Here is a 23,312-nt window from a genome sequence, read left to right on the forward strand (position 1 = left end):
TCCTACCCCTCCTTGCTGTTTTCACTTTCTCAGTCTTGAGTGGTTCACTCATCTTATCTGACCTAATTCATTTTTCTGCCGGAAACATTCAGATTCATTGACTTGAATTCACAAACTCATAAATAAAACACACACAGTCACACAGTGTTCAGTTCTCAGACTAGCTCTGAGCATTCATGAACATAGAAGATATAAAGGATTGGACAATTTATGTGAGAGTTTTGTGCTTATAGACGATCGTAAGCCCGGACTAAATCTGTGTTAGATGTGTTCTTCATATATCTGTAATAATGCTGAGACCAGGAGCCTCTCCCTTTGGAGTAGGAAACAATGCAACAACCTGATCCGATGTCACCAAAGGGACCAAAGGGGATTATAAGCTATTTCGGACAGAAACGTAGATAAAAATGCACATTTTCACTTATTAAGATATATATTATATGTCTATGCTGTCTATGGTGTTATGTTGTGGAAATCATCTATTGTATTTGTTCAGTCAGATTATGGTCACAAGACTAAATTCTATAATTTTATTATTGTCAATGAATCCCATGAAAAGAATACATTACTAAGGTCCATTGTTGGATTTCTTTATTACAATAAACATAAGCAATGTTCTTTATTTTCAGTAAATCTTACATAAACAGTCCTGCTGCTGTAAATACTTGCTATTAATCCATTCAATTGTTATATTATGGAGATTTGAGTCCAGACTGGAGTGAGATGGACATTCAAGCCCTGTGGCAGCCATACGAGTTGTTGAGCAATTGAGACGCTAGTGTGATGTTATTATAGAGTCAACTTAAGTCCATTTTATTTGTATAGCCTAATATCACAAATGCTAAATTTACAAATTAAGGGAGGCTTTACAGTCTGTACAGAATAACTTAATCATTAGACACTTCATTTACATAAAGAAACAAAAACCTTTAATGGCAAAAAAATGTAAGAAACCTCATGCAGAACAACAGAGGAGGGGTCTCTTTCTCAGACAAAGGAAATTTATGGATAGACTGATAACATGCATGAACAATGAGATCAGCAGGACAATAAGGAAGTTCTAGCTGCTAACAACACAGATAGTTGATGTTGTCCTCGTCATTGGGTCATCAGATAGGAAAAAGTTTGTACATGAATTCCTGGAGTCCAGTTATGATAATGTACTTAATTCCTTAATTTGGACAATTTGTTGAAATACTGGACCGTCAGACCAACATAACTGCCCACTCTCAAAATCTTCCAAATTATTTGAATATGAAGTTCAGTAGTGTCATTTGTTGGTGTGTGGCTTCATTTCAAATTACACTCAGTACCAGTATCAGCAGTACCAGGTCTGTTTTGTGTGTAAATGCAAGGCTACAATACAGAAACAGACTTTTTTTATCCATCCAAAAATGTAATTTTCAGACAGCTATGATGTGGTTTTGCCATCAGCGGTAGAAGAGTAAAACAGCCGCCTCAGTCATCTCTTTGGAGGCGCTCCAATGTTGTGACTGTCCCACTCCGTCCCAGTCAAATGATGGGAAGTCTCCACACTGTCTAGGGTTTCCTTCAGGGAAGTATCCACCTCCTCCTATGCAGTACTGGAGACAGAAACAAACAATATGGATGCACTGTAAAATATTACACATACATTATATAATGCAGAAATGCAATGATGGATTCAGACCCACATGTTCTGTGTGGCATCCAGTTGGTTTAACCCCAGAGCAGAAAGCCATGGCTGCACGTTCATTGTTTATTGCTCTGAAGGTGATGAAACCTGCTTCAAATTCCCCTTTCACAAAACAGAAAAGAAACTGAATTACTACTTACTATTATTACTTTGTGAAACACAGAAACCATTTCTGATAACTATCATACAAAAACTTCTTTTAGCTGCCTAACAATTTTAAAATTCAAGATTCACCATCAACCATTTATTTCTATTAATAAGGAAAAGGTTCACTGCTCATTGCTCTTTGGACCAGTTAAACAAAATAGATGAAAAGTTTCATTTAAAAACTTTGATGAGAGCTAGGCCAGCTGCTTCCCCCCGTTTCAAGTCTTTATGCTAAGCTAGGCTAATCATTTCCTGTCTACAGTCCCATACTCTGATATTAGTGGTATCAACTTTCTCATCTCACTCTCAACAAGAAACCAAGCATGTTTTCCTAAACTATTCCTTTGATGAATACAATTAATGTAATGAACTGTAGGAAAATGTAATTACATATGATTGGTTCCAAAGTTTTATAAATGTTTTGTTACTTTAGGCCCCCAATTTAAACTTTACTATTATTATTCAAACTTTTGCTTGTCTGTGTCTCAAAAGCTCACTTCTACTGCCTCTGAAAACCATCCACTGAAATAACTAACAAAATGGCAACTGGTGGAAAGCAGAGAGATTATTTTAAATACATTATTTGCTTTCCCTGATTCTACTTAATCACTTTTTCTCCCATAAATAACTGTAACAACAACTGATACACAATAATGATGGTGAAACAGCTTCACAGATAAGCTCCTTACTTCTTGCATTGGCTCCATATAAGTTTCTGGTGGACTCTCTGTCTCCATGATCATACACAATGGGAATAGCTGGCCCTCTGTTGCTGCACGAGCCAACGTTGTATCTCACTGGATATTGCTAAAACAAAAGCATGTTATAAAGAGAAAGAAGTTCCTGTAGTCCAACATTATTTTCCAATTGCTTCCTTGCTAACCAAGTTACCTTGAAGAGCTTAAAGAGGTTCCCCCCGTACAGACGGAGGAAGCGGTTGTTAGTGTGGTAGCGGAGGATGGCTGCCAGGTTCCAGTGCTCCAGTGGGAAGGTGTTGGGAACGTGCCACACAGACATGTCTTCTGCTACTATATCATAGTAACCTGGATTCTGTGAAAATGCAATACTATTATCACAACTCTAATTGTGCTTTGGATCATATTTCAGTTTTTAAATGAGGAAATGACAGACAGTGCTCATTGTTACATCTTGAGACTTGCTGTACCTCTGAGAGTGAATAGACACTGACCGGGCACAGTAGAAAACACTTTTGACCAACTAGTGACTAATGAGTCATAAAAACTGGGTCCACGTATCTCTTAAGTAAAGTAGATTATCTGACTTGCAGACAGTGCAGTTAAGCACCAATGGCAGCATGCAGCAACTCTGCTTTCACTGTTCCATTGCAAATAATGTTGTGTGCTGTGTGTCTGTGCCAGTACCTTAAAATCATCTGAAGTGGCACTCTCTGCTGTTCCAAAGGTGTTTCTATTGGACCAGTTCCCATCTCCATCTGGTATGTTAGCATTGTTGCCCTGTTGGCTGGACCAGCGGTCGCCCACTGTGCATTTTCCATAAACGCTGTTCTCATGGACACTTGCCACCAGAGTCCAGCCGCCTCCCGCAGTAGTCATATCACAGAAAGTCTGATAGACCATGCCGTTAGCAGTTGTCAGGTAGTACAATCCATCTGAAAATGTTATAATATAGGTTGAAATAAAGGTCCACTGCATCTGTATTTTATTTTCACTTTTCTGCCGTCTGATTTGTACTGCAACCTATCAGTTCCTGTTTGGCTTCATGAAACCGAAGGAGGATGAAAGCCAAAGCGTCTCAGACTACCACGCATATACTGCTAGCAACGAGGCTATCCTAGCTGCCATCACTAATCAGGGAGTTGAGCTAGCCATAGTTTCGAAACTCGTGGATGATTTGAAGAAGTCAATGGAGGGGTGCCTCAACTCAATTGAAGCATGCCTGTGTCCACCTTACAAAAAGAATACCACGAAGCTCAACGTCGCATGGACGACATGGGCAGGGCTCTCGCGACTGCGGAAACCGTATATTACAGGCAAAGACAACTTCAGCAAGCCCGTCAAAATAGACCGAGCCCGCCGCAGCCTGAGACCCAAGCCCCAGGCTAATGAGCGGCCACATATAATCATTGCCAAGGTCCACATCAACCGCGACGTGGTTAATATCCTCAGGCTCAGCCGTCAACATGCATCGCTCAACTACCACGGCGATAGAGTTTCTATATTCCCTGACTACACGTCCAAGGTATCATCCCAGCGGCAATCATTTAACAACATGAGGAGAAGGCTTGTGGACGCCGGTGCCAGGTGCTCCCTGCGCTGTCCAGCTAAGCTGCAAGTCACCCACAACAACACGGACACTTTTTTATATATATATATAAATACAAAATGTACACACATACACATACACACACATATACATGTATATAAAATACTAAAATAAATGAATGAAATGAAATGAATAAAATAAAATGCCTATCAGATAGGTATAAATTCAGCTTGTTCATCTATATCTGATGGTAAGGCGGGTTGTGACTCAAATTTAGCATACATACAGCATAGCATACATAGGGGGTAGATCAACATGGGGGTGACCACCATTTTTATAACTTGGAGACAGCCCCACAAGGAGATTAAAAGCTTATCCCAGCCCTTGAAGAGAAGCTGAATCTTCTGCAACAAGGGGTCAAAATTATCCTCAATCATGTTAACCAGTCAAGAGTTAAGTAGAATGCCCAGATATTTCATATTTTTGTGGATCCATTGGAATCTCCATTCCTGAAGATCTTTTTTTTTTACAATGTTTTGATAGAGGCATTACTTCCGATTTGATCCAATTCACCTTATATCCCAAGATATCAGAGCATTTGTTGACAGTATCAAGTAGTGGGGGAATAGATTCTTGGGGGTGTGATATTAGGACCAATATGTCATCAGCAAAAATTAGGAATTTGTGTTCCTGATGCCCCAATCTCACTCCTTTTATAGCCTTATGACCTCTAATTGTCTCCACCAATGGTTCGAGGGCTATGATGAACAATAGTGGGGAGAGGGGGCAGCCCTGTTTCGCCCCCTGCTGACCTGAAAAGGGACTGACCTCAGACCATTGGTAGTCACCATTGAGTTGGGATGTTTATATATAAGTTTGATAATGTCCCGGAACCAATTACCAAAGTCGAATGTTTAAAGAGTGTAGTTCAAATAGTCCCAACCAACTCGGTCGAAGGCCTTTTCGGCATCGAGGGACAGGGTCACGACTGAGATTGGAAGATGGGATGGTTTGCGGCAAATCCTACTTGGTCTGGGTGAGTAATAGATTTTATAATGCAGTTGACTCTTATCGCCAATAATTTCGTGAGCAATTTTTCATCACAGCACAGAAGTGAAATGGAGTGGTAGCTCCCGCATTCCTGTGGGTCTTTCCCCTTTTTCAGAATTACTGAAATAACCGCCTCGGTCATTTAAGGTGGGAGCTCGTTTCCCTCAATAGCTGCTGTAAAGTTGAGTAGTTCAGGGGCGAGTTGTTCAGCGAACGCTTCATAAAATTTTCAGGATATTCCATCGATACCCAGGGTTTTGCCGTTTGGTGATGTCTTAATTGTGTCCTGTAGTTCTTTAATTGTTATTGGTTGGTCCAGCCATTGCATGTCCTCTTTAGGCATTTTAGGTAAATTTAAATGCTCAAAAAAATATTTAGTTTTATCTGTATCTAGTTCTCCATCTGAGGAGTACAGTTCTTCGTAAAAAAATTTAAAGGTTAGGTTGATCTCCCTCTGAATGGTGACCAGTCTGCCCTTTTTTTTTCTTTGACCCCTGCAATCTGACAAGAGGCTTCTCTGGCCTTTAGCTGACTAGCCAGGAGTTTTATCACCTGACTCATACCATTTTTGCTTGAGTCTTAAGAGAGAATATTCAGCCTTTTTGGAAAATATTTTATTAAGCTCATATTTAGCTCTGACTAAGTATGAGGAATCGGTGGGTTTAGTCCAAAATTGTTTCCCCAGTCTTTTGATTTCTTCCTCATATCTATGGGTTTTTTCCTGATCAACTTCTTAGAGATGGCAGATTCCTGAATCAGAACCCCCCTCATGTAGGCTTTGAAACCATCCCAAACATAGATTTGTTTAGTACTGTCTTTATTAGTCTCAAAGAACATATTAACGTGTCCTTTTGTCCTGCAGAATACTAATGTTCTTTCGCCATGTTTTAGTTCTTTCAGTCTTGCTTCCTAATGTGGCCACAAGACCCACAGGAGCGTGATCAGAGATAGCTATCGCTCCTATACTACAGGCCCCTTTGTTAGCAATTAAGGAATGTGTAATTAAGAAATAATCAATACGGGAGTAAACGGAGTGTCTGTTGGAGAAAAACGTATAATCTCAAGCAGTTGGATTAAGTAACCTCCATATATCATGCAAGCCGTTTTGTCTACAGAGCGACTTGATTGCATTCACAGTTTTGGAGGGTCTGGGTATTCCGGGTTTGGATTTGTCTAACAAAGTGTCAAGAAGTTGATTAAAATCGCCTCCTAGTATGACTGGGAAGTCTCCAAAATCCAGAAGAATTTTTTTGATGTTGAGAAAGAAGTCTGGGTCTTCTTCATTTGGAGCATATAATATCACCATTTGGCCAGAAAGATTAACCAGAAGTCCTAGGATGCGCCCCTCGCTGTCTCTGAATTTTCTCTCCACCCTTACGTCTCCACTTTTGGAAAATAGTATAGACACCCCTCTTTGTTTTTTGTTGTGGCAATTATGATAACATAAGCTTATCCATCTACCACATATTCCAGCTGTATCTCTCTTTAGCAAATGAGTCTCTTGAAGCATAATCACATCTGACTGTTTTTGTTTTAAATAATACAGTGTCTTGCGTCTCTTTTTATAGGACCCTAGCCCGTTTAAATTCCAGGAGGTAAACTTTGTTTTCTTATTATCCATATGATAAGTAGGTAATGTTTAGCCAGTGGTTTAATGTATCCAAAACCATGTGAAAATTTGAAGTGCAAAACATAGCCCAAGAACACCCGACTCGTGGTCCCCTCCCAGGCAAACCCATTAGAACGTAGCTTCCCTCCTTCCCAGAATGAGAAGTGTCTCACTGGGACCTAATTTAATTGGACTATTTTGTATTATGCTGTATTGCATTGTATCGTAATGTGCTGTCATCTACTTGGTTCAGTTTTTTTCCTGACCTTCCTTGACCTCTCTGTCTTAGTTACATGGACTCAACCCCTGACACTCAATTCACCTAGGGACATTTTCGTAATTGCATGGATTGACATGCATATGCATTTTTATTGTGAGCTGGCAGTGTGTTTTCTGCTTTTTTTGTTTGTTTGTTTTTCTCCATTATTTCAGTATGTTATGTTTTGTCGCTCTGTCTATTTTGTTCTCCATGTTGTGAAAATGCAAAACTCATGAATAAAATCTATTTAAAAAAGACACAAGAACATTATGCATCTAAAGTCATGGAGAGCTCTAACCAAACTCCTTCTGAATATGATATTCTGATAATTGAACAGAATGCGTTCGAGGGGACTGCAGCACATTTAATGTATTAAACTTGAATTCAATTCTTAAATTTCCTTTGCAAAGTACTGCATTGATACATTTCTCCTGCAGATAATGCCATCTTACCTTCATGTGCATTATATCGGTCCCTGATCTCTTTACAGCTCCTTGCAACATAACTGGATCTGTTCTTCAGTTTCTCCAAATGTTCAGAGTTGGTCCTGATGAGGTGGGTGAGCTCCTCATTTACTGAAAATTAGTTGGATAAAGTTAGATAACATTGGTGTACTGTTGCAAAGCACAGTACATGAGCATATGTAGTAAATATCATGCGTGTATTTACCTGGTGCTGCAAAGGATTCATGCTCCACTGACACCAAAACCACCAACAGCAAAATAATATTATATAACATGTCTGTGGGGAAAAAAACATAATAAATACATTAGACATAAACATCAAAGAACCTCTTTTGTAGCTGTTAGAGTATATTATTCATTGTAGGAAATCCTCTTCCAGTACCAACACTCCTTTGTATTTTCATGTAGCTCTATATTCAGCACAGAAGTCAGGCTTACTGTTGCAATCTGAAATTGAAGTCTCTGAGAGTGCTGGCTGAGCTTTTATCCTTTATGGACAGAAAACACACCACGGCTGTTGGGTCTTTATTAGTAATTTATTAACATTTACAACTGCAGGTGACTGAATAACTTGTGCACATGACTGAGTGCTTCTTTATAGTAGCAATATAGTTAAAAATGTTCGTAAAACTGAGTCACTGTAATAAGTCACCATGTAGGTATGTATATACAATCATGTTTAAATAAACAACAGGAAAGAGAAACAGAAAGAAGGAATTTTGTACTAAAAGGACAAACTTTGTAAGATATCCACTTGACCTGGCCTAACTCAATTTATTTATTCATTTCAATTATTATTTTTTCTTGTCCTGAAAAACTGTGAACCTATCCTTTAAATAACTAAAATGAAAATCAAAGTTTCACACTGATGGAGGATTTCCCGCAATCTGGCAACATTTGATCTTAGTAGTTACATTAGTTACATTATCAATCCATTATTGTAATTAAAGCTTCTGAACATATTGACCAAAATTTAGAATTTTTCAATTTCCAGAGTACCATTCTCCCAATATTAAATATTGTCTTTATGTAATGTCCTTTCCACTTTTACATTCATGTATTTTTTGCTGAGATATTAAAAAAAGGACAAGTTTCAGAACCAGCATCAAGTTTTTGGAGCATCTATTTCTGAACTGTGTTAATAGCAGTAAGATGTGATGTGGTCAATGCTCGATCATACTTTACTTCACAACAACTGTATGTCCTTACTTTAATCTGACGTCACTTGGCTCAAAGTGCAAAATGTTGAATATTTAATCAGTGTTTGTTAGATTATAATAATACACCACTCAGACCACCATGGAAAACATAATGATCTTATTTAGTTGTTTTCACTAAACTTCCTTTTCCCCTGAAAGCTTAGGGCATGTTATTGATGCATCTATTTCTGAGCTGTGTTGATAGTAGAAAGATGTGATGTGGTCAATGCTCAATCACACTCTTTTGGTTCAAAGTGCAAAATCTTATCATGTTATCTTATTTTGTTGCTTTCACTAAACTTCCTTTTCCCCTGGAATTTATGACTTACTGACTGCAATAAATGGCTCTTGTTGTTGCTGACAAACTTTTATAACTGTTCTTGTCTCTTTAACCCTCCTCTGTGGGTCCTTCCACTGAGCTCATCAGAGTCCTGCTCCACATCTCATCCATGTAGACCTTCAGCCAGTGGTCTCACCTCTTCACCACCACCACTAGTGTCTCAGGGGGATGTTCCTGTACAGATATCTCCCTGAAAACCATGATGTCTAATCACCAAAAACTTCTCACAAACTTCTCCTCAAATATCTCTATTGTCTACACTATACGTCAAATAAACTAAATTGAATTACTCTCTAAGTGTCTCCTTCATTTGAGTCTCTCCTAATTGAAATAAACTGTAGGTGCAAGGTTTCTGATAACAACAATATATGTTACTGGTACTACTTTGTGTTGTGTATCAAAACAAACGTGACTAACACAGATAAGGATATTGTTGTAAAAAGCCAAGTCCTCACTCCTTTTCTATTTCCTAGACATATTAAATATTGTCTTCATGTAATGTCCTTTCCACTTTTACATTCATGTATTTTTTGCTGAGATATTAAAAAAGGACAAGTTTCAGAACCAGCATCAAGTTTTTGGAGCCTCTATTTCTGAGCTGTGTTGATAGCAGTAAGATGTGATGTGGTCAATGCTCGATCATACTTTACTCCACAACAACTTTATGTCCTTTCTTTAGTCTCAGTTGACATCACTTGGCTCAAAGTGCAAAATGTTGAATATTTAATCAGTGTTTGTTAGATTCTAATAATACACCACTCAGGCCACCATGGAAAACATAATGATCTTATTTAGTTGTTTTCACTAAACTTCCTTTTCCCCTGAAAGCTTAGCAATAAAGAAGATATCTTCATGCTTCTCCATTTATTTATTCACTCTTTCTGTTCACGCTGACAGAGGGCCTTCATGCTTTCAGTTAAAACAACCACAGCCCCTGTTAGCCAATTGCTCTTAAAAGTTGCTTTCAAACTTTTAAAAGTGTTCCTCTCTCTGCAACCCTCCTCAAGTCCAGTGATCATCAGATACAGCATCTATGGGTCCTTCCACTGGATCACAGTCCTGCTCCCCATCTCATTCATGCAGATCTTCAGCCACTGCTATCACCTCTGATTAACTCAGACTGTCATATTCTCATATTAACTTCAGATAAACTTTGGTGTGCATGTTTGCACAGATCAAGGACTGTGAATATTTTCCACAATCACTTACAATAAAATCAGTTTAGGGGTTATTATTGGAGTAAGAAAACACCAGTTTCAGTGTTTATATGGACATTTGGATATTGTTTTAAAGCAGAGTTGAAACATCATGAACCTCTTGTTTAATACAAATGACTGTTTTACTGTAGTATAATGTCTGTTCTGTCTGGAGATCACACAAGCAGAACTGGTTCACTGGTTCTGTTACATGAGATTACATGGTGTGGAAAATTACATGGTACAATACAGGCTCAAAGTGATAACATCATTACAATGACTAAAATGTAAAACAAAGAGGTAATACATGTTTCTATTTGTAATTTGTTTATGAATCATTTACAGTAGTTTTAAATTATGAAAGGCCGTGTTTATTGTGACATTGACACTCAGGTTTCTTTGGATTTCCTGCATCTTATAACAGTGTATCAAAAACTAATCTTACATCCAATCTCCCTGAAAACCATGATGTCTAATCACCAAAAACTTCTCACAAACTTCTCCTCAAATATCTCCATGGTCTACACTATACGTCAAATAAACTAAATTGAATTACTCTCTCAGTGTCTCCTTCAGTTGAGTCTCTCCTAATTGAAATGAACTGTAGGAGCAAGAGTTACTGATAACAACAATATATGTTACTGGTACTACTTTGTGTTGTGTATCAAAACAACCGTGACTAACACAGATAAGGATGTTGTTGTAAAAAGCCAAGTCCTCATCCCTTTTCTATTTCCTAGACATGGACCCACCCATTTTCACCTGAACTCACCCTCAACTGATTGCCTGCTACTCTTGATATCTTCCGCCTTTCCATTGCTCTGTTTGGCAGCAGGCCTGAGCACATGTGAGGACTTTAATCATATTATCAATGATTATTCGTAATTGATGTGAGTCATTTTGTCTTTATATTGCTGCAGTTAAATGGTTTAGGATTCATGCTTGAATGTGTCTAGATACTTAACCAATGTTGTATGCTGTATGTATGTTTACTTATTGGTAAATATTGTTTTGGTCACTTTGATGATAGTACAGACTGATGGTTGTGTGTCAGTGGTAAGTGAGCATGATTTATTAGCTTGGATTCTTAAGCAGATGTGAATCCTTAGAACTGATTGACAAGTAGAAATGTACTTGTCTAAACTTTTAACACATTAAAAGTATAATTTAAGTATAGAAAAATAGTATTGTAAGTATTTTTCACTTTGGATTGAATCTATTGCTTCTCACTTTTTAAAGAATCCAGAATATATGAACATGCAAATATTTTAAGTTATTTTTAAAAAGGTTTAATTACTGGTCATAAGACATTTCCTACTTCACTATGTCCATTCTCAGTGTATGTGAACAGGAGTCTTAAGTGAAACAAAGTGACTAAAACATTACAATAACCTAAAATTAATTCAAAGAGGTACTAGTTGAATTTACTGCCCCACATCAATGCCTCACTGATAATGAATCAGTTCTCTGCAGCACAGAAAGACATAAGGTGTGAATTTTGTCATCTCTAGTGATTTTGATGCAGGATAACACATCAGTGTATGCTCTATGAAACAGAGGGTGAATAATTTACATGAGTTTTAAATTACAAAAAGACTGTATTTACTGTACCATTGGTGATCAAGTTGTAGTTGTAGTGTGACAGGGCGTAACGGTTCAAAGGGCGTCTAGTCCTGAGATCTTTCTCAACTGAGTTTATCAGACAGTTAATATATAGATATCTGTGATGGTTATGTGAATTTACATGTTGAGCCACCAAATCTCCTAAAGTTCTTGTGTTTGTTAATAATCAACTACAGCAGTTTTTTGGGATTACTGTGATAGTTGCAAAATTTGCGACTTCCATTGCACAATACTCTCTTTTATGTTGTGTCAATATTGATGACACATTTTGCTCTTTGACAGGAAACTCTAAGTGACACAGGTGTCACTGATGCATTCTTTATGATTCTTGTTTAATTTATAACAATTTATAACTATTTTTATTTCTCATAAATTGCACTTATATACACAAATACAAGTTTTGTGTTATTCTACTGAACTCAGTGAATGCAATGTCTGCTTCCCACCACTAGATTTCACTGTTCTCTTGAATTTATCATTTTCTGACTAGTACAAACATTGACTTCTGTGTGAGTGTGTGAGTCTGATCTATTTTTAGATGCTTGAAGGACACTGTAAGAGTTGGTGGCAGTTTCTCTGACGCTAACACTGATAATTCAACTTCTTCACAAGCTGTGCACCCACAGCTGCACCGACTGCTGATCTCCTCTGGAAATATTTACTTCTTATTAATAAAGTATTGTGCTAAATAACTGTGTCTTCTACTTCTCACTCCTATAGCTTCCTTTAATTATTTTTTCCATATTTCACACTAAATTCCTCAAGTGCTTCTGCCTTCTTTTATTCATAGTTCATGGTTCACTTTATCTCCTTCCTACCCCTCCTTGCTGTTTTCACTTTCTCAGTCTTGACTGGTTCACTCATCTTATCTGACCTAATTCATTTTTCTGCCGGAAACATTCACATTCATTGACTTGAATTCACAAACTCATAAATAAAACACACACAGTCACACAGTGTTCAGTTCTCAGACTAGCTCTGAGCATTCATGAACATAGAAGATATAAAGGATTGGACAATTTATGTGAGAGTTTTGTGCTTATAGACGATGGTAAACCCGGACTAAATCTGTGTTAGATGTGTTCTTCATATATCTGTAATAATGCTGAGACCAGGAGCCTCTCCCTTTGGAGTAGGAAACAATGCAACAACCTGATCCGATGTCACCAAAGGGACCAAAGGGGATTATAAGCTATTTTCGGACAGAAACGTAGATAAAAATGCACATTTTCACTCATTAAGATATATATTATATGTCTATGCTGTCTATGGTGTTATGTTGTGGAAATCATCTATTGTATTTGTTCAGTCAGATTATGGTCACAAGACTAAATTCTATAATTTTATTATTGTCAATGAATCCCATGAAAATAATACATTACTAAGGTCCATTGTTGGATTTCTTTATTACAATAAACATAAGCAATGTTCTTTATTTTCAGTAAATCTTACATAAACAGTCCTGCTGCTGTAAATACTTGCTATTAATCCATTCAATTGTTATATTATGGAGATTTGAGTCCAGACTGGAGTGAGATGGACATTCAAGCCCTGTGGCAGCCATACGAGTTGTTGAGCAAATGAGACGCTAGTGTGACGTTATTATAGAGTCAACTTAAGTCAGTTTTATTTGTATAGCCTAATATCACAAATGCTAAATTTGCAAATTAAGGGAGGCTTTACAGTCTGTACAGAATAACTTAATCATTAGACACTTGATTTATATAAAGAAACAAAAACCTTTAATGGCAATGGAAGAAAAATGGAAGAAACCTCAGGCAGAACAACAGAGGAGGGGTCTCTTTCTCAGACATACAGTACAGTAGATATTGTGAATACAGAATAGCCAGACAAAGCAAAATTACAACATGGAGAAAAGGAGATTCATGGATATACTGATAACATGCATGAAGAATGAGATCAGCAGGACAACAAGCAAGTTCTAGTTGCTAACAAAACAGATAGTTGATGTTGTCCTCTTCATTGGGTCATCAGATAGGAAAAAGCTTGTACATGAATTCCTGGAGTCCAGTTATGATAATGTACTTTATTCCTTAATTTGGATAATTTGTTGAAATGCTGGACCATCAGACCAACATAACCGTCCACTCTCAAAATCTTCCAATTTATTTGAATATGAAGTTCAGTAGTGTCATTTGTTGGTGTGTGGCTTCATTTCATGTAATTTTCAGACAGCTATGATGTGGTTTTGCCATCAGCGGTAGAACAGTAAAACAGCCGCCTCAGTCATCTCTTTGGAGGCGCTCCAATGTTGTGACTGTCCCACCCTGTTCCAGTCAAATGCGGGGAAGTCTCCACACTGTCTAGGGTGTCCTTCAGGGAAGTATCCACCTCCTCCTATGCAGTACTAGAGATAGAAACATACAATATGGATGCACTGTATAACATTACACATACATTATATAATGCAGAAATGCAATGATGGATTCAGACCCACATGTTCAGTGTTGCATCCAGTTGGTTTAACCCCAGAGCAGATAGCCATGGCTGCACGTTCATAGTTTATTGCTCTGAAGGAGATGAAACCTGCTTCAAATTCCCCTTTCATAAAACAGAAAAGAAACTGAATTACTACTTACTATTATTACTTTGTGAAACACAGAAACCATTTCTGATAACTCTCATACAAAAACTTGTTTTAGCTGCCTAACAATTTTAAAATTCAAGATTCACCATCAACCATTTATTTCTATTAATAAGGAATAGGTTCACTGCTCATTGCTCTTTGGACCAGTTAAACAAAATAGATGAAAAGTTTCATTTAAAAACTTTGATGAGAGCTAGGCCAGCTGCTTCCCCGTTTCAAGTCTTTATGCTAAGATAGGCTAATCATTTCCTGTCTACAGTCCCATACTCTGATATTAGTGGTATCAACTTTCTCATCTCACTCTCAACAAGAAACCAAGCATGTTTTCCTAAACTATTCCTTTGATGAATACAATTAATGTAATGAACTGTAGGAAAATGTAATTACATATGATTGGTTTCAAAGTTTTATAAATGTTTTGTTACTTTAGGCCCCCAATTTAAACTTTACTATTATTATTCAAACTTTTGCTTGTCTTTGTCTCAAAAGCTCACTTCTACTGCCTCTGAAAACCATCCACGGAAATATCTAACAAAATGGCAATAAATAAATTTTAAATACATTATCTGTTTTCCCTGATTCTACTTAATCACTTTTTCTCCTATAAATAACTTTAACAACAATTGATATACAATAATGATGGTAAAACAGCTTCATTCTTTACAGATAAGCTCCTTACTTCTTGAATTGGCTCCGTATAAGTTTCTGGTGGACGCTCTGTCTCCATGATCATACACAATGGGAATAGCTGGCCCTCTGTTGCTGCACGAGCCAACGTTGTATCTCACTGGATATCGCTAAAACAAAAGCATGTTATTAAGAGAAAGAAGTTCCTGTAGTCCAACATTACTTTACAATTGCTTTCTTGCTGACCAAGTTACCTTGAAGAGCTTAAAGAGGTTCCCCCCATACAGACGGAGGAAGCGGTTGTTAGTGTGGTAGCGGAGGATGGCTGCCTGGTTCCAGTGCTCCAGTGGGAAGGTGTTGGGAACGTGCCATACAGACATGTCTTCTGCTACTATATCATAGTAACCTGGATTCTGTGAAAATGCAATACTATTATCACAACTCTAATTGTGCTTTGGATCATATTTCAGTTTTTAAATGAGGAAATGACAGACAGTGCTCATTGTTACATCTTGAGACTTGCTGTACCTCTGAGAGTGAACAGACACTAACCGGGCACAGTAGAAAACACAGTTATCTGACCAACACGTGAGTAATGAGTCAAAAACTGGGTCCACGTGGTAACGTAGAGTATCTGGCTTGCAGACAGTGCAGTTAAGCACCAATGGCGGCATATAGCAACTCTGCTTTCACTTTCCATTGCAAATAATGTTGTGTGCTGTGTGTCCGTGCCAGTACCTTAAAATCATCTGAAGTGGCGCTCTCTGCTGTTCCAAAGGTGTTTCTATTGGACCAGTTCCCATCTCCATCTGGTCTGTTAGCATTGTTGCCCTGTTGGCTGGACCAGCGGTCGCCCACTGTGCATTTTCCATAAACGCTGTTCTCATGGACACTTGCCACCAGAGTCCAGCCGCCTCCCGCAGTAGTCATATCACAGAAAGTCTGATAGACCATGCCGTTAGCAGTTGTCAGGTAGTACAACCCATCTGAAAATATTACAATAAAGGTTGAAATAAAGGTCATCTGCTTTGATTTATGTAAGATATAAACCCAAATACTAAACCGAAATATTACATTTAAATATAAATCTTAAATATAAATCCCATCGGGGGGGGGGGGGGGGCCTAGTGTGCAGTGATGGAGTAGTCGTGTTTTGCCTGAGCTCCGTGTTGTCTCCTCCACTCCTTTAAAATTAACACTGCTGTATTTTATTTTCACTTTTCTGCCATCTGACTTGTACTGCAACCTATCAGTTCCTGTTTGTCATCATGAAACCGAAGAAGGACGAAAGCCAAAGCCAAAAAACAGCGTCTCAGACTACCACACATACTGCTAGCAATGAGGCTATCCTAGCTGCCATCACTAATCAGGGAGTTGAGCTAGCCAAAGTTTCGAAACTCATGGATGATTTGAAGAAGTCAATGGAGGGGCGCCTCAACTCAATTGAAGCATGCCTGTGTCCACCTTGCAAAAAGAATACATCGCATGGACGACATAGGCGAGGCTCTCACGACTGCGGACAACGAGCTATAGGCGGCTAACGGGTTCCTCAGAGCTAAAGTGTGTGACTTGGATGGTCGCTCTTGCAGGCTCAACGGCTGATCCCCAAAATAGACCGAGCCCACCGCAGACTGAGACCCAAGCCCCAGGCTAATGAGCAGCCACGTATAATCATTGCCAAGGTCCACAACAACCGCAACGTGGTTAATATCCTCAGGCTCAGCCGTCAACATGCACCGCTCAACTACCACGGCGATAGAGTTTCTATATTCCCTGACTACACGTCCAAGGTATCATCCCAGCGGCAGTCATTTAACAAGGTGAGGAGAAGGCTTGTGGACGCCGGTGCCAGCTAAGCTGCAAGTCACCCACAACAACACCCAACCAACTCGGTCAAATGCCTTTTCGGCATCGAGGGACAGGGTCATGACTGAGATTGGAAGATTGGCATTCCACATTATATGTAAAAGGTGTCTAAGGTTATCGGATGATTTGCGACAAATCCTACTTGGTCCGGGTGAATAATAGATTTTATAATGCAGTTGACTCTTATCGCCAATAATTTTGTGAGCAATTTTTCATCACAGCACAGAAGTGAAATGGGGCGGTAGCTCCCGCATTCCTGTGGGTCTTTCCCCTTTTTCAGAATTACTGAAATAACCGCCTCGTCATTGAAGGTGGGAGCTCATTTCCCTCAATGGCTGCTGTAAAGGTCTTGAGTAGTTCAGGGGCGAGTTGTTCAGTTTTTATAAAATTTGCAGGGTATTCCATTGATACCAAGGGTTTTGCCGTTTGGTAATGTCTTAATTGTGTCCTGTAGTTCTTTAATTGTTATTGGTCGGTCCAGGCATTGCATGTCCTCTTCAGACATTTTAGGTAAATTTAAATGCTCAAAAAAAAATGTAGTTTTATCTGTATCTAGTTCTCCATCTGAGGAGTACAGTTCGTCGTAAAATTTTTAAAGGTTAGGTTGATCTCCCTCTGAGTGGTGACCAGTCTGCCCTTTTTGTCTTTGACCCCTGCAATCTGACAAGAGGCTTCTCTGGCCTTTAGCTGACTAGCCAAGAGTTCCCAGCTTTATCACCTGACTCATACCATTTTTACTTGAGTCTTAAGTGAGAATATTCAGCCTTTTTGGAAAATATTTTATTAAGCTCATATTTAGCTCTGACTAAATATGAGAGGCAGGAATCGGTGGGTTTAGTCCAAAATTGTTTCCCCAGTCTTTTGATTTCTTCCTCATATCTATGGGTTTTTTCCTGATCAAGCTTCTTTGAGATGGCAGATTCCTGAATCAGAACCCCCCTCATGTAAGCTTTGAAGGCATCCCAAACATATATTTGTTTAGTAGGCTACTGTCTTTATTAGTCTCAAAGAACATAATAATGTGTTTTTTGAGGTCCTCACATGTCCTCTTGTCCTGCAGAATACTAATGTTCATTAGCCATGTTATAGTTCTTTCAGTCTTGCTTCCTATGTGGCCACAAGACCCACAGGAGCGTGATCATAGATAGCTATCGCTCCTATGCTACAGGCCCCTTTGTTAGCAATTAAGGAATGTGTAATTAAGAAATAATCAATACGGGAGTAAACGGAGTGTCTGTTGGAGAAAAACGTATAATCTCAAGCAGTTGGATTAAGTAACCTCCATATATCATGCAAGCCGTTTTGTCTACAGAGCAAGTTGATTGCATTCACAGTTTTGGAGGGTTTGGATTTGTCTAAGAAAGCGTCAAGAAGTTGATTAAAATCGCCTCCTATTATGACTGGGAAGTCTCCAAAATCCAGAAGAATTTTTTTGATGTTGAGAAAGAAGTCTGGGTCTTCTTCATTTGGAGCATATAATATCACCATTTGGCCAGAAAGATTAACCAGAAGTCCTAGGATGCGCCCCTCGCTGTCTCTGAATTTTCTCTCCACCCTTACATCTACACTTTTGGAAAATAGTATAGATACCCCTCTTTGTTTTTTGTTGTGGCAATTATGATAAAAGAAGCTTATCCATCTACCACATATTCTAGCTGCATCTCTCTCTAGCAAATGAGTCTCTTGAAGCATAATCACATCTGACTGTTTTTGTTTTAAATAATCCAGTGTCTTGTGTCTCTTTTTATAGGACCCTAGCCCGTTTAAATTCCAGGAGGTAAACTTTGTTATCTTATTATCCATATGAGAAGTAGGTAATGTCTAGCCAGTGGTTTAATGTATCCGAAACCATGTGAAAATTTGAAGTGCAAAACATAGCCCAAGAACACCCGACTGGTGGTCCCCTCCCAGGCAAACCCAGCAGAACCCCCCCCAATAACATCGAGCCCATAGCTCTAAAATATCCCATATTACCTTCATCAAGGTACATTATGCATCTAAAGTCATGGAGAGCTCTAACCAAACTCCTTCTGAATATGATATTCTGATATTTGAACAGAATGTGTTTGAGGGGACTGCAGCACATTTAATGTATTAAACTTGAATTCAATTCTTAATTTTCCTTTGCAAAGTACTGCATTGATACATTTTTCCTGCAGGTAATGCCAGCTTACCTTCATGTGCATTATATCGGTCCCTGATCTCTTTACAGCTCCTTGCAACATAACTGGATCTGTTCCTCAGTTTATCCAAATGTTCAGAGTTGGTCCTGGTGAGGTGGGTGAGCTCCTCATTTACTGAAAATTAGTTGGATGAAGTTAGATAACATTGGTATACTGTTGCAAAGCACAGTACATGAGCATATGTAGGAAATATCATGTGTGTATTTACCTGGAGCTGCAAAGGATTCATGCTCCACTGACACCAAAACCACCAACAGCAAAAGAATATGATATAACATGTCTGTGGGGAAAAAACATAATAAATACATTAGACATAAACATCAAAGAACCTCTTTTGTAGCTGTTAGAGTATATTATTCATTGTAGGAAATCCTCTTCCAGTACCAACACTCCTTTGTATTTTCATGTAGCTCTATATTCAGCACAGAAGTCAGGCTTGAAATTGAAGTCTCTGAGAGTGCTGGCTGAGCTTTTATCCTTTATGGACAGAAAACACACCACGGCTGTTGGGTGTTTATTAGTAATTTATTAACATTTACAACTGCAGGTGACTGAATAACTTGTGCACATGACTGAGTGCTTCTTTATAGTAGCAATATAGTTAAAAATGTTCGTAAAACTGATTCACTGTAATAAGTCACCATGTAGGTATGTATATACAATCATGTTTAAATAAACAACAGGAAAGAGAAACAGAAAGAAGGAATTTTGTACTAAAAGGACAAACTTTGTAAGATATCCACTTGACCTGACCTAACTCAATTTATTTATTCATTTCAATTTTTTTTTCAATCCTGAAAAACTGTGAACCTATTCTTTAAATAACTAAAATGAAAATCAAAGTTTCACACTTATGGAGGATTTCCTGCAATCTGGCAACATTTGATCCTAGTAATGACTTAACGTAATTACATTAGTAAATCCGTTATTGTAATTAAAGCTTCTGAACCCTTTCAAAATCACTCCTCATTAGAAATTGTTCCATGCTAACAAAAAATCAATCAAACATATCACTATATAGTTTTAAATTATGAAAGGCTGTGTTTTTTGTGACATTGGCACTCATGCATTTCCTGCATCTTATAACTGTATCAAAAACTAATCTTACATCCAATCCCTTTTTGCTTTTTCTTCATTATAACTGTATTTATATACAGTATACATTTCTTCTTGCTGTCTGTCCTCATTAGCTGTCCTGTGACCCTCTGATGTAAATCCTGTCCTGCTTTGAAGAACGTCCAGGCCTGACATTGTTTGTCAAATGACAGGAGTGTTAGGACATGTTATTGATGCATCTATTTCTGAGCTGTGTTGATAGCAGTAAGATGTGATGTGGTCAATGCTCAATCATACTCTCTTGGCTCAAAGTGCAAAATATTTCATGTTTAATCAATGTTTGTTAGATTATAATAATCTAATCTTATTGTGTTATCTTATTTTGTTGCTTTCATTAAACTTCCTTTTCCCCTGCATTTTTTTTGGCTTACTGACTGCAATAAATGGCTCTTGTTTTTGCTGACAAACTTTTATAACTGCTCTTGTCTCTGCAACCCTCCTCTGTGGGTCCTTCCACTGAGCTCATCAGAGTCCTGCTCCACATCTCATCCATGTAGACCTTCAGCCAGTGGTCTCACCTCTTCACCACCACCACTAGTGTCTCAGGTGGAAGTTCCTGTACAGATATCTCCCTGAAAACCATGATGTCTAATCACCAAAAACTTCTCACAAACTTCTCCTCAAATATCTCTATGGTCTACACTATACGTCATATAAACTAAATTGAATTACTCTCTAAGTGTCTCCTTCAGTTGAGTCTCTCCTAATTGAAATGAACTGTAGGAGCAAGGCTTACTGATAACAACAATATATGTTACTGGTACTACTTTGTGTTGTGTATCAAAACAAACGTGACAAACACAGATAAGGATGTTGTTGTAAAAAGCCAAGTCCTCACTCCTTTTCTATTTCCTAGACATATTAAATATTGTCTTTATGTAATGTCCTTTCCACTTTTACATTCATGTATTTTTTGCAGAGATATTAAAAAAGGACAAGTTTCAGAACCAGCATCAAGTTTTTGAAGCATCTATTTCTGAACTGTGTTGATAGCAGTAAGATGTGATGTGGTCAATGCTCAATCATACTTTACTTCACAACAACTGTATGTCCTTTCTTTAATCTCAGTTGACGTCACTTGGCTCAAAGTGCAAAATGTTTAATATTTAATCAGTGTTTGTTATTATTATTATAATTATACACCACTCAAGCCACGGAAAACATAATGATCTTATTTAGTTGTTTTCACTAAACTTCCTTTTCCTCTGAAATTTATGACTTACTGACTGCAATAAATTGTCCACATAAAGCTTAGCAATAAAGAAGATATCTTCATGCTTCTCCATTTATTTGTTCACTCTTTCTGTTCCCGCTGACGGAGGGCCTTCATGCTTTCAGTTAAAACAACCACAACCCCTGTTAGCCAATTGCTCTTAAAAGTTGCTCTCAAACTTTTAAAGGTGTTCCTTTCTCTGCAACCCTCCTCAAGTCCAGTGATCATCAGATACAGCATCTATGGGTCCTTCCAATGGATCACAGTCCTGCTCCCCATCTCATTCATGCAGATCTTCAGCCACTGCTATCACCTCTGATTAGTTCAGACTGTCATATTCTAATATTAACTTCAGATAAACTTTGGTGTGCATGTTTGCACAGATCAAGGACTGTGAATATGTTCCCCAATTACTTACAATGAAATCAGTTTAGGGGTTATTGGAGTAAGAAAACACCAGTTTCAGTGTTTATATGGACATTTGGATATTGTTTTAAAGCAGACTTGAAACATCGTGAACCTCTTGTTTAATACAAATGACTGTTTTACTGTAGTATTGTGTCTGTTCTGTCTGGAGATCACACAAAGAGAATCACTGGTTCTGTTACATGAGATTACATGGTGTGGAAAATTACATGGTAGGAACACAATACAGGCTCAAAGTGATAACATCATTACAATGACTAAAATCTAAAACACAGAGGTAATACATGTTTCTATTTGTAATTTGTTTGTGAATAATTTACAGTAGTTTTAAATTATGAAAGGCCGTGTTTATTGTGACATTGGCACTCAGGTTTCTTTGGATTTCCTGCATCTTATAACTGTGTATCAAAAACTAATCTTACATCCAATCTCCCTGAAAACCATGATGTCTAATCACCAAAAACTTCTCACAAACTTCTCCTCAAATATCTCTATTGTCTACACTATACGTCATATAAACTAAATTGAATTACTCTCTAAGTGTCTCCTTTAGTTGAGTCTCTCCTAATTGAAATGAACTGTAGGAGCAAGGTTTACTGATAACAACAATATATGTTACTGGTACTACTTTCTGTTGTGTATCAAAACAAACGTGACAAACACAGATAAGGATGTTGTTGTAAAAAGCCAAGTCCTCACTCCTTTTCTATTTCCTAGAGATGGACCCACCCATTTTCACCTGAACTCACCCTCAACTGATTGCCTGCTACTCTTCCCCCTTTCCACTGCTCTGTTTGGCAGCAGGCCTGAGCACGTGTGAGGACTTTAATCATATTATCAATGATTATTTGTAATTGATGTGAGTCATTTTGTCTTTATATTGCTGCAGTTAAATGGTTTAGGATTCATGCTTGAATGTGTCTAGATACTTAACCAATGTTGTATGCTGTATGTATGTTTACTTATTGGTAAATATTGTTTTGGTCACTTTGATGATAGTACAGACTGATGGTTGTGTGTCAGTGGTAAGTGAGCATGATTTATTAGCTTGGATTCTTAAGCAGATGTGAATCCTTAGAACTGATTGACAAGTAGAGATGTACTTGTCTAAACTTTTAACACACTAAAAGTATAATTTAAGTATAGAAAAATAGTATTGTAAGTATTTTTCACTTTGGATTAAATCTATTGCTTCTCACTTTTTAAAGAATCCAGAATATATGAACATGCAAATATTATTTTTTTTTTAAAGTTGAATTACTGGTCATAAGACATTTCCTACTTCACTATGTCCATTGTCAGTGTATGTGAACAGGAGTCTTAAGTGAAACAAAGTGACTAAATCATTACAATAACCTAAAATTAATTCAAAGAGGTAATAGTTGAATTTACTGCCCCACATCAATGCCTCACTGATAATGAATCAGTTCTCTGCAGCACAGAAAGACATAAGGTGTGAATTTTGTC

The 23,312-nt window shown here is 37.9% G+C and overlaps 3 protein-coding genes across 3 annotated transcripts in view; all 3 read right to left on the reverse strand.

Moving 5' to 3' along the window:
• Positions 1-23,312, reverse strand: part of n4bp2 (NEDD4 binding protein 2) — a 102,856-nt gene that overhangs the window by 27,311 nt on the left and 52,233 nt on the right. The gene's annotated exons all lie outside the window — the stretch shown is intronic.
• On the reverse strand, positions 1,239-3,495 carry LOC128365838 (intelectin-like). Its single transcript, XM_053326446.1, has 5 exons — positions 3,205-3,495; positions 2,714-2,872; positions 2,512-2,629; positions 1,674-1,777; positions 1,239-1,583 (listed from the first exon to the last, which is right to left on the reverse strand). The coding sequence occupies exons 1-5, from the start codon at positions 3,493-3,495 to the stop codon at positions 1,431-1,433; spliced, it is 825 nt and encodes a 274-aa protein (XP_053182421.1). The 3' UTR covers positions 1,239-1,430.
• LOC128365845 (intelectin-like) lies at positions 14,022-20,789 on the reverse strand. Its single transcript, XM_053326459.1, has 9 exons — positions 20,725-20,789; positions 19,479-19,567; positions 19,299-19,370; positions 19,082-19,204; positions 15,780-16,027; positions 15,296-15,454; positions 15,094-15,211; positions 14,265-14,368; positions 14,022-14,174 (listed from the first exon to the last, which is right to left on the reverse strand). The coding sequence occupies exons 1-9, from the start codon at positions 20,787-20,789 to the stop codon at positions 14,022-14,024; spliced, it is 1,131 nt and encodes a 376-aa protein (XP_053182434.1).

The sequence above is a fragment of the Scomber japonicus genome, chromosome 2, assembly GCF_027409825.1.
Source record: "Scomber japonicus isolate fScoJap1 chromosome 2, fScoJap1.pri, whole genome shotgun sequence".
NCBI lineage: Eukaryota > Metazoa > Chordata > Actinopteri > Scombriformes > Scombridae > Scomber > Scomber japonicus.